The 11,802-nt window shown below is 59.8% G+C and overlaps 1 protein-coding gene across 2 annotated transcripts in view; it reads right to left on the bottom strand.

Moving 5' to 3' along the window:
- Positions 1-918: 918 nt before the first annotated feature.
- Positions 919-11,802, bottom strand: part of KCND3 (potassium voltage-gated channel subfamily D member 3) — a 112,620-nt gene continuing 101,736 nt past the window's right edge. The window contains exons 3-8 of one of the 2 annotated variants that reach the window (XM_036453322.2): positions 11,672-11,802; positions 5,392-5,493; positions 4,812-4,901; positions 3,397-3,453; positions 2,194-2,441; positions 919-1,657 (exon numbers count right to left, since the gene is read on the bottom strand). The exon at positions 11,672-11,802 is cut by the window's right edge and continues 32 nt beyond it. In XM_036453322.2, coding sequence (XP_036309215.1) covers positions 1,456-1,657; positions 2,194-2,441; positions 3,397-3,453; positions 4,812-4,901; positions 5,392-5,493; positions 11,672-11,802 — 830 coding nt within the window. In that variant the 3' untranslated portion in view covers positions 919-1,455. The remainder of the gene's footprint in view (positions 1,658-2,193; positions 2,442-3,396; positions 3,454-4,811; positions 4,902-5,391; positions 5,494-11,671) is intronic. The other variant, XM_036453324.2, reaches the window with a different exon arrangement.

Raw genomic sequence — 11,802 nt, 5'->3', positions numbered from 1 at the left:
GTGGGCAGGCAGGTTCCTGCCTCGTTCCACAGCCAGCCCCTCAGCTGGAGTGCGGCCACGGAGCTCCTGAGAGCTGTGTCCGAGCGCGGGCTAGAGGGTCGCAGTCGAGCTGCTGGGGGGCGGGGTCCGCCATGAGCAGTGGGAATGGAGAGGACTGCAGAGCCACTAGGACAGAAACATGCCCAGGTTCCCAGGAGTAATCTTCACTCCCTCATGTGCACGGGGTCTCCAGGGACATCAGGCCTGAAGACTTCAGAGCTCAGGACACGTTTCAGACCAGGTAAGGATCATTAGAGTCTCCTGCTTTCACACGTTGGTGCAGCCTGTGTGGTCCTGCACCTCTGCCCTCTGCAGGGAAGTGAGCTCGGGGCCTCTGGGCATAGCTCCGGGTGGGCTTGATGGCGGGAGCCATAGGCGGCGGCGAGCCCTGGCTCTCCCGTCCTCTCCACTGGTACGCGCCACACGCCACACACCATGCGCCAGTTTCATTTTCCAGATCCCAGAGTGATCGGTCCCGTCAGCCTCGTCCTAAGCCGGACATGGAGACTGAACAGCGGGTTCCAGCGGCCAGAGAAGCACTGGGTTCTCACAGGGGCGTCCCTCCTTCCTCTCCCCAGCTGCAGGTGCCTGCATGGGGAGGCTTCCCTGCAGGGTCTGGGGGCCACTGGGGTCCATGGAGAGACAGACACTGGACAGTGGACAAACAGCCAGGGGTGAAGCAGAGAGATGGAGACGGGGGACGGACAGACCGAGGGGACATGTCGCTGTGTGGTCATGGCAGCTCTGCAGGTCAGCAGGGCAATGGGGGCCAGGCTCGGCTGACCTCATCCCCCGGGGGGATGGAGAGAACTCCGCAGTAAATGGCTGCTTAGCCTAAAAGCTTTTGCTATAAAAGGAGGAAAAACACACAAAAAAACCAAACCTCACAAAGTGCGTTGTTTTGGTTTAAAGGTGCTGGGTCCGTGGAGAAAAACGGTGCACAAAAATCCGTTGGTGTTTTTGTTTGCACCTTTTCCCCTGAATAAATATTATCCATTAAGAGCCTTGAAAAGGTGCTTAGATACACAGTGTTATATTCCTTCCTGTTTTGCATGTGTCAGGGGGGCCTCCGGTCTGCTCTCGGTGTCGGTTTTCCTCACTGGGGTCTCCAGAAGCCACTGTCTGGTCTGAGGCTCCCCCTCCGGCCCCTGTCCCGGCATGCAGCAGCCTCTGCCCTCGCCTCCCATCCCGGCCTCCTCCCTCCCTCCGGCCCCTGGCAGACAGGGCCACAGGGCTGTGTCCGCCCACTGAGCCTTGGGCCCTCCCCCCTGCTGCTCTTGTTCCTTCCAGGCACGAGTTTGGGTGCTGGGGAGGGGGCGTTGGGGCAGGGAGAAGGGGTCGGGTGGTCCAGTGGCCATCCACCAACATGCCAGCCGCTTCTCTCCCGCTCCCCACACTGGCCTGCGTCCAGCGGGTTCACAAGGCAGAGACCTTGACGACGTTGCTGGCTATGGCAGGAATGTTCGTGTTGGGGCCGGGGCTGGTGGGGGGTGGCCGGCTCTCCCCCTCGGGGGTTAGTGCGGGGGGCGTGGGGATGCTGATGATGGCTGTGGTGATCTGGGATGTTTTGCAGTTTGGTCTCAGTCCGTCGTCTGCTTTCAGGTTAAGGCTGGAGCGACTGTGATCGAAAATAAGAGTGAGTTGAGGAGGGTGCCTCTTGCTAGTGTACCAACCCCCTCCCCCTCCCCATCTCTGGCTCATGGACACTGGGAGGAACCTTCTGTCTGTCTCTGCTTTGGGGCGTCAGCCATAATTATTCATCCTCATTGTTCTGCCTAAACCAGCAGCAGCTGCAGAAGTCCTGGATATGGGGCTCTGGTGGGCGGTTTGCCTGTCATTTGTGGCTTTCTACTACTGCTTTCCCACAGCCCTGGCAGTCCACCGGAGGGCTGGGCGGACCAGGTACATGCGGAGAAGGGGAAAGGCTGTTTGAGGTTCACAATCGGCCTGGGCTGAGCCGGGTGAACACAATTGTGAACGTTATTTCCTTGATCCATTCTTTGCACTGGGATAGGTGATGTGTGGGTTTTTGGGAGAAGTTTTGTTTTTTCCTGCTATCTACCCCTACGCTGGGCCTAAGCCTGCTACTACCCCCCAAGGGCCTTGGATTAACTGTGGGGCCGTGCTGCCTGGCTCTGGGAGCGACGGGCCCACCTGGTGGTGAGGGAGGGCTGCTCGCTGCCCTGGATGTGGATGGTGCTGAGCTCTTGCATGCTGCGCAGGCGAGTGGCCGGCAGGTTGGAGTTGGGCAGGTGCGTGGTCTTCTTACTGCGGCGGGAGCAGCAGGTGGTGGTGAGGCCCTGGTGGCTGGACAGCGAGGGGCTCCTGGTGGACGGGTAGTTCTGCATCGAGCTCTCCATGCAGTTCTGTTCGTACATCTGCTCGTCGATGAACTCGTGGTTCTGTGGGAAGCAGGAGGAGGAGGTGAGGCCCCGGACGTGGGGTGGCTGCCTGTCCCTGCTCCGGGCTGGAGAGGACTCCCCGCTGCCCGGGGCACAGACAGGCAGCAGAGGAAGGCGGACAGGTCTGTGGGCGCCCTGGGTCAGGCTGAGCGTGGGCAGGGTGGCTAAGTCATGGTGAGGTGAGCTCGCCCTCCGCAGCTTGGCGCCGACGGTACAGGACATGGAGCTGGAAGCAGAGACGGGACTTGTCTGCAGGCTCCACACAGGACCTGGTGGCAGGGAAGGGGGCGCTGCAATGGGGTAGGGGGTGCCAGTTGTCTTCTGGACTGAATGGGGAGAGCCTCAGGAATCGGGGGGCATGGACGAAACTGAGAAAGGCATCGATTACTCTCAGTTGGGAGGGCTTTGTGCTCGAAGGCCAGTGTGGCCACGCTGTCAGGGTTATAATTGAATTAGTTTTTTCCCACCTGATTAGGGGATATGGATACCTGGGGACACAGGGTTCCCTAAGTTAAGGGTAAGCGTGGGAAGGGATTGCTAATAGCCTCCTGACTAGAGGCCATCAGATGGGGCCGAGCTGAACCCGAGAGAAATGAGAAATGGCTGTTTGCTCAAGGCGACTGGACATCTATGGCACTCCACGCGGGCAGAGTCTGATGGGCGGGAGCACGAGAACAGTTCAGAGACCAACACCAGCAGTCCCCCCGGAGCTGGACACCCAGGACAGCCTCGGGCTCTGAGCCTCCGCCCGCCCCGCCCCGCCCCGCCCCGCCCGGGGGGAGGCTGTCGGGGACTCGGAAAGGCAGCTGGGGGCTCACAAACACTGGAAGCTGGTGGTGCGGAATGAGCAGTGGGAGGAGGAGCCGTAGAGTCAGCAGCACATGCAGAGAACCAGACCAGGGGGAGGAGACTCCACAGACGCAAAGAAAACGGATTAATTTGTAAAAAGTTATACCTTGATGGTGGACGTTCGTACAGACAACAGGGGATCATCCACAAGATAGGACAACCCCTACAGGACAACATGCCAACAGAAGATAAAAACACCTTTGTACATTCCGGCATTCCCAAGCTCAGGACGCTCGGTCTCTCCGTCCCAGCATTCCAGCCCTTGTTTCCAGCATTCCCCTCTTTTGTCCCAACATTCCCCGCCCTCGGCTCCAGCACCCCCTGCTCCGACCCAGTTCATTCCTTCCGTCCCAGCATTCTGTCTCGTCTGCCCTAGCATCTCTTCCCCCAGCATCTCTCCCCGGAACCCAGCATTCCGTCTCTCATGGCAGTGTCCCACCCCAAAGTCCGACATTCGCCCCTCCAACTCAGCATTCTGCTCTACTCTTTGATGCCAGCATTCCATCCCCGGAGCCCCAAGTCTTTCTTCAGTGCCAACATTCCAGCCCTTCAAACCCAGTGATTCCGCCCATCCCGCCCAGCACATGCACTTGGAAGGGGCAGTCAGGGCCGAGCCCGTCCCTTTGGCAAACTCCGAGTCTGAGAAATTGTAGACACGCGCGTTGACGCTAAGGGGACACCCACCCCATTCTGGAAGTCCTCATTGGGCTCAGTTGCCATTCAGTGTCCACATGGACTCAGCATCCTCTGACCTCTGTCCCCGGCGGGGACCTCTGGGTGGAAAGCTCTGCCTCGGGGTGCTGAGCCTGCCCCCAGCTCTCGGGCAGGTTCAAGGCCAGGAGCGGGTTTCAGGTGGTCTCTGGCTCCTGCCCTGACTCCTCCCCTCCCCGCTATGCCTGGCGCTTCTGTTGCCAAGGGTCCAAGATGGCCCACTGCCCTTCCTTCCGGTCTGGTGGTGAGGCACAGGCATCATTCCACATTCCGACCATGTCGCCCGAAACCATGCCTCTGTCAGCAGTAAACTGTTCAGAAGTGAACTCCCTGGAGCGGCAGGTGACCAGCGGGAGTGGTCACAATACATCCCTGCTTAGGAAGTATAGGAGCTGCCTCTGCGACTCCATCTCCTGCTGCAGGAGGCATGTAGGGAGCAGAGGGACCCACACAGGGCATCCCCCTCGCCCCAGGCGTAGCCCACTCTGACGCAGAAACTCAGCCCCGGCTTTGGAGACGATGCCCATCAGAGCCTGGAGACTGACGGGCAGAGCCTTAGCCTCAGTCACAGAGCCGGCTGGCGGGGGACGGGTGCGGGTGGGGAGAGGCCGGGGGAGGCCTCGGGGCGGCTGCAGGGCAGAGCTGGCCCTGCCTGGGTGACTGCCCCACTCCTTGGGGGCTTCCTCCCGAGGGTTGAGAGACCTCATCGCTGCTTTTGACTCTGAAGGGGACAGACTGTGCCTCTGGAAGCTGGGCCAGTGTGGTGCTGACCCCGGGGAGGGCCAGGGCGGGGCCGGGGCTGGGACTCACAGTGGTCTTCTCCAGGCAGTGCAGCAGGTGGTGGTGCTGGCTCTCGATGAGCGAGGTGGTCTTGCCTGCGTGCTCCTCCTCCGGGGTGCCCTGTGAGACGAACGACGAGAATAGAGCTGCGCGCCTTCCCTACACCCTCTTCCCCACAGAGGGCAGGGGGCGCTGGACAAATCCGGGTGAACCGAATTTAAAGTCACCATAGCGCATGCCAGCCACTGGGCTGGGGTCCTTGGGCTAAAGCTGGTTTGGCAGTAGTGGTGACAATCCCATGGGAGAGGCATGGGCAGGGGCTGCTACCTGGGGACGGTGTGGAAACATGTCCGTCTCAGGGTTCACACTGGGGTTTTGGGGGGAGTGCTGGTGCCCCTTGCCTGAGAAAACAAGCCCACCATCCCCTCCACCTTCCAGCCGGGGCCTCCCTCCCCAACCCCCAAACCTCCCATCTCCTCCATCTCCCATCTCCACCTCCCAGCCCAGGGCCCCCCTCAAGCCCCCACCTCCCATCCCCTCCACCTCCCAATCCAGGGCCCCGGGCACCTCCCATCCCCTTCACCCCCCAGCCGGGGCCCTAGGCACCGACCATCAGCTCCAGGGCCTCGTTGAGGAGCCCGTTGCGCTTGCTGTGCAGGTAGGCATTGGAGCTGCCAGTCTTGGCCACACGGATCCTGGCGAGGCGGGCCTTCTGTGATTGGCAGATAGAGTGACATGTAAGGACAGTGAGCCTGACAAGGCCCGGGCCTGGGCTGTCGCAGGGAGGCAGGGAGGAGGCTGCTGCTTGCAGCCTCGGGTCTCTGTTCACAGACTCTGGGCTTGGGCCTGAGCCCTGACACTGTCAGGATCAGAGAGCCCAGGGGTTCCACTCGCCTCTGCAGCCAGGAGTCATCCTGCAGGAGAAGCACCATCATCACAGTCCTCCCTCCTTCCCAGTGTCCTGACCTTATGGGCTCAGCTGCTGGCTAGTTCTCATCGCCAACAGACTGCGCCCTTCCAAGGAGCACAGGCCTCGGGCATGCTCAGGCAGAGGGAGGAGGCCAGGAGAGGGGTTCCTGCTGGTTTAGAAAAAGCGGGGGGCTGCGCTCCTGTGGGCAGGGCCCTCCTGCCTCCGGGAAAGTCCACGGGTGACTTCGGCTGGCCTCTGAGCGGGAGGAGTCCCGGGAAACTGGCCGTTCCCAGCGGGGCTGCCGGCCTGCCAACAGGAGGCAGGGGCTCCGGCTGCCGGCAGACACATCCACCTCGTTCCCTGGGAAGCAGCCCCGTGGCCAGCGCGCTCTTGCAGGGAACGTTCAACACCCTTTCTGGCTGCGGGAAGGGAAGAGGCCGGGGCTTGAACGTGGGGGAGTCTGCCTCTAACCGCCGAGGCAGCTGGCTCCCGGGATGGGGGGCCGGGAGGGCAGTAACCTCTTCTCTCTCTGAGCACACCAAGCCCAGGACAACCCAGCTGGGGTCCTGCTTCAGCCGCTCCCCAGCGGCTCCACTCAAGCCAGGCCTGAGTTGGGGTGCGGCTGGTATTGCTTTGGGTGGGGACTGGGAGGGGAGAGTTGCATATGGATTGTGTTAAGCTCATCGCAGCCTTATAGAACTCCATCACACCACTTAGCGCCCTGCTTCCTGGTGTCGGGGGGTCTGTCTCCATCACTTTCCAAGATGAGAGACGCTCCTCGGCGGCACTTTTAACTTTATCTCACCCCGGGCTCCATTAGAGGAGCAGGCTGTCACTCAGATGTGCGGCAGCGCCTCATCATTCCCCACCAGGATAAAGAGGCTCCACTGTGTTCACAGAGAAACCAGCACCTGCAACGGGGTGGGGCTCACACTTTCTCTCTCTGGGGCAGCACAGAGCTTCAGCCGAGCATGCTCAGGCGGGGCTGGTGACAGACGGCCCCGGGGGAGGGAGCCACAGCTGCGTAGGAGCCCACGGTGATAATCGCTGAAGGGGGCTCACTCCTCCGGGGCCTTGAGGTCATATAGGATTTTTAAAAAAATTTTAAAATATATTTTATTGATTTTTTACGGAGAGGGATAGAGAGAAACATCCATCAGTTGCCTCTTGCACACCCCCTACTGGGGATGTGCCCGCAACCAAGGTGAAATGTGGCAGCAACCATACTTGGGTAAAAACTGCGGTTTGAATTGTCACCCTGCTATTCTGGCTTCGGCACTCGCTGACTTGCTTAAACAACAGGGTAGCTGCCTCAGCTTCCAGGTGGAGACCTGGAGGCTAAGGCATTTCTCCTGTGCCTGTGGCCCAGGAGATCAATTCCCACTGACTCAGTAGCTTCAGGAGTAGAAACTGTAGATAAACTTTAGAGATTAACCACTCAGCTCTGCTTCTGTACTAACTGCTGTGCAAGACAGGGCCACATTCCAGTGTCCAGCAGGATGTGGCTGGGAACCACCTGCAGAATTTAGCATTTAGAACTAAGAAAAATGTTTGTGGTTTAGATCTTTTAAAAGGACTGCCTACACCTGGAACGGCGCAGTGATGAGTGTGGCCACCTGCGTGTGGTGCTCTTGCAGCGGTCCTGGCCAGTTCAGTAAATCCTTGCCTGCTTTGTAATCAATCATCAGCCTCCAGTGGTCTTATTCCAACTCCAGGGTTCGACCCCACAACACAAGGTACATGCCCTTGACCGGAATCGAACCTGAGACCTTTCAGTCTGCAGGCCGACACTCTATCCACTGAGCCAAACCGGTTTTGGCGATCTAGGCTTTTTTAAAGACAAGCAACGGCCCTGGCCCTGTGGCTCCACTGTTTGGAGCGCTGTCCCATGCATCAGGGTTGCAGGTTCGATTCCCAATTAGGGCACACACCTAGGTTGTGAGTTCGATCCCAGGAGGCAGCCGATCGATGTTTCCCTCAAGCCAATGTGTGTGTGTGTGTCTCTCTCCCCCTCTCAAATCAATAAAAACATCCTTGGGTGAGGATTAAAAAAAGAAGGGGAAGAGGCGAGGGGAAGTGACTGACCAGGGTAAGGCAGTGAACTAGCAAGACCAACTCAGATCTGCAACTTCCAGGCCAAACGATGCCTCCGGCACACCCCTCTCCTCCCAGAATTTCAGCTCCTGTCAGGTTTCTAAACGCTGCCAACCCCAGGAGCCGCGCTCAGCAGGTGTGGGAACGCTGGGGTTGGAGGAGGAGCCCTCCCGCTGTCTGGCTGCTGCCGCCTGTGACCCTGAGATCCTGAGATCGGAACCTCCTGCCCCAGGGGAGGCAGAGGGAGGACAATGAATGGAAAAGCCCAGAGAACAGGCAGCCACCCTCACGCATGGATCCCAGAGAAATGTTCCTGTGGAATCTGCCCTGGATGTTCACAGCAGCCTGAATAGGAGATCCCAAGTGGCCTTGCCCCTCAGAGATGGCTACACCACCCTGTGCCTCTACCCCATGGGAGCCGCCAGGCAGCGAGTCAGGGTGCCTGCTGAGCAGTCCATTTGTACGATTTTCCAAATGAAAACGTTTGGTACGCGGAGGACACAGGGTTTCCAGACGTTAGGGTGGGAGGGGGTGGGGGTTAAAGCACAAACCTACAGAGGAGGGAACATTGTAGGAGACGTCACACACAACCCAGCAACAGAAGCGGGAATCTGAGCTGGACTGATGGGCGGATCGCCTGCGACCAGCTGCATCAGTGCCCACACCCTGGCTGTGATAATCTCACGGTGCCTGCGGAGCGATCATCTCAATAAGCATTTCCAGTAAAATAGAGAGACAGGCAGGGCTGGAGACGTGTCCCCTCTGTTCCCTGCCTGTTGCCTCCCTGATCTCCAAATCCCACGGCTCAGAACAGTCCCAGGCGGACATCTGGGAGTGATTGTTTGCAGTAATTACCGGGGAGGGGAGGGAACGGGTGAGGACGCTGAGTCTCCACACCTGAGCTTTGGGCTGAGCTCACGGGAGCCTGTGGCCTGGGCTGAGAGCCATCACCAGCCTCCTGGCCTTCTCTGCCCCCCTCTCCCCGCCCTACAACGTCCCCGGGACCCCCTGGCCTCAGGTCCCAGGGAGTGGGCAGTCTCCCCCTCTTCCCCTGCCCCTCTGCTTTCTCGCCCTTCTCTCCGGGGAAGTCCCAGGTGAAAAGGCGGCAGACTGGCCCAGCAGCTGGAGGCCAGCGTACGCAGGGGAGTGGGAACACTGCAATGTTTACTCTGGCTTCACAGGGAGCCTGAGGGAGAGGGGGGCCGAGGGGCCCAAGGAGGAAGGTGCCCATGCTGATGCCTCTGGATTTAGTCACAGGAGGAGCCCTGGAAGCCCACAGGGAAAGGGCCTCAGTTCCACTCTGCATGGATGGGGTTTTCCAGGAAGCTGGGGGTGGGGGGGAGGAGAGAGGGGGCACCAAGGGGAAGGGAGCTGCTGAGTGGGTGGGCACAGCTCCGGCTCTGGGGGAGCCGAGGATTCCTTTGACTCTCACCTGCTGGCCACATCCCTGTCAGCCCGGCCCTGACCCTGGGGCTCAGGCTCCCAGCCCGTGTCCCTGCCCCTTGGGCCTCACTCTGAGCAAGATAAGCCAAAACTCGTCAGCACAGGCCAAGGAGGGGGGCCGCAGGCCACACGATTATGAATTCTGTGAGATGGGTGCTACTATTAAGCGCTATTACATGTAGGTCACATCCATCCCGGAGCTGGCTCCCTGGGCTGTGGCTGCATGCCACTGGGACACAGACCCCTGAGGCCCAGGCCTGCCACATGGGGGCTGCCCTGTGTGTGCAGGGCCAGCTGCAGTGCACGGGGCCTGCACACAGTAGGTGCTCAGTATATGTTTGTGGAGTGAAATGAAAGCAAGAATGAAGTCTGGACACAAAACCTCAGCCTCCGTGAACCACCTTTCACCCAGGGCCCTGGCTCCTGTAGCCAGAGTCCCCCTCCAGGTGAGATGCTCCGATGGGTGGACACCTCTCGGCCCTCCCCTGTCCTGGTGAAAGTCGCCCTCCGAGTACCTTCACCAGCCGGCGCCAGGAGGCTGTTCAGGCTGGAAGGTGGGGCCGGCCAGGACGGGTGGCATCCCCCTGGGCGCCGGAGTCTTTTGCCTGATAGGTCCTCCCTTCTTCCAACTGATGGACAGACGTAAACTCCACCTGCAGCCAGACATTCCTGAGCCTAAACCACCAATCAGCTCCTGCCAAACACCCGAAGCCCCGATTCCGAAGTCTCTAGGTCCCTTGACCTGGAAGGGCCTCAGTTTTCTCGTCTCCTCAGCTATGCGTTTTGGGTTCTACGTTCATGTTCTACGTTCTACGAAAGCAGCGAAAGCAGCGGAGTCCTGGTCCCGCCCTTGTAGGGTGGGGCATTCCTACCCCTGAGAATTCTGAGGCCCGCCTTCCCCTGTGCCCTCAGCCTAATCTCTGCTCCTGTGGCCTCGAGCAAACGCATTCACAAGTGCTGGCCATTCCCTTCTCACTCTCTGATCTTTCTCAGATTGTACCAGCAGCTGCCTTCTCCCCAGTCCCTGAGAGCTCCAATCCTGAGAACCTGAGCTCCAGAACAGCCTTTCCCATCTGACACTCATCCTCAGGCCCAGAGACCGCCTTCCTCAACAGCTTCTATTCCCGTGTCCCCCCTACCCCTGAGGGAGGCAGCAGTAGCTGAGGGCGTAGCCCGAGTCCACATCCCGTTCTCAATGTCCAGCCTCACGGACTGAGGGGCACCTCAGGTTTCTTTCCCACGGACTGACCACCTTTACTCCCCGACACACGCCGCAACTTCAGGTCCGCAAGCCCCTCAGAAGGACCTAGTTAACCTGACCTTCGGGTCTTTAATATCAGAGACAAGGAGCCCAAATCCAACAGCAGGCGAGATCAGGCCGAGGCTGAGGCCCATTAGGAGGCCTTCCAGCTCCTGGCCACCACTCACGAACCCCAAATGAAATGCTGGTCCTCCCGCGGGTAAGTCAGGGGCCCAGCTTCACCTGCAGCAAGGGACACTGAGCCAAGCCCTGCTCAAACACGAGGTCCCTGCCTGGGCCCTGCCCAAGGTGCGGAGGGAAGGCCACTGGAAATCAGGGTCGTTTGGCCTTAGCCAGTCCAGCAAGGCCATCCTCTGGAGCGGTTCGGAGCTCCCAGACCTGGGACTGGCCACTGAAGAAGCTGCCCAGGCCCTGACAGGGCCCCACAGACTCACATCACCAGGACAGAGCCTTGGGGAACGACTGTGGTGGCAGGTAAGCCGATCTCCTTTTTAATGGACACCAGGGCCACTCATTCTGCCCTCTCTGAATTCGCTGGGACCCTTGTCCCCTCCTCAGTCTCTATTATGGGGGTTGACAGATCAGTCTCACAGCCATTAGCCAGCTCACGTCTACATCACTGAATTCCCCCATTCACTCTCTTCTCCTTCTACCCCGGTGCCCGGCCAGGGCCACTCTGCACCCCCTCATAAAACCCACTTGTCCCAATTTTTTTTTTTTTTTTTTTTTTAATATTATCAGAAGCCTGGAATGATAGATCCTCCCTTCCTCCAGTTGATGGACAGATGTAAACTCCACCTGCAGCCAGACATTCCTGAGCACTGAACCACCCATCAGCTCCCGCCAAACATCCTAAGCCCCTGATTCCTGAGTCCCTAGGCCCCTAATCGTAGGCCTTCCATGAAGCCACCCATCAGCGTGTGCTGAGAGCCCTAAGCCCCGTCCCCTCTCCTCCCTCTCCTTAAAGGTGCTTGTACCCCGGCCCTCTCCCTCTTCCTCTCGCTGGAAGCAGCCGGCAGGGGTGCTCTGCTCTTCCGTAAAGCCTGTGTCCCGGCCTCCCGGGCTCCGGCCCTCTCCGTTTCATCTATCACTGTCCACGCCAGCGGCGTCCACCCAGGCTCTCTGGGCGCTCCGGGGCGCCCGCCCGCCCGCCCGCCCGCCCGCCCGCCCCGTCTCGCTCACCTTCTGCGCCCGGCGCTTGTCGGCTCGCTGGTTCTGGTGGTAGATGCGGCTGAAGTTGGACACGATCACAGGCACCGGCAGGGCGATGACCAGGACGCCGCTCAGCGAGCAGATGGAGCCGAAGATCTTCC

Source organism: Pipistrellus kuhlii, unplaced genomic scaffold (genome assembly GCF_014108245.1).
Source record: "Pipistrellus kuhlii isolate mPipKuh1 unplaced genomic scaffold, mPipKuh1.p scaffold_m20_p_24, whole genome shotgun sequence".
Lineage (NCBI taxonomy): Eukaryota > Metazoa > Chordata > Mammalia > Chiroptera > Vespertilionidae > Pipistrellus > Pipistrellus kuhlii.
This window is presented reverse-complemented; position numbering and strand designations above follow the sequence as displayed.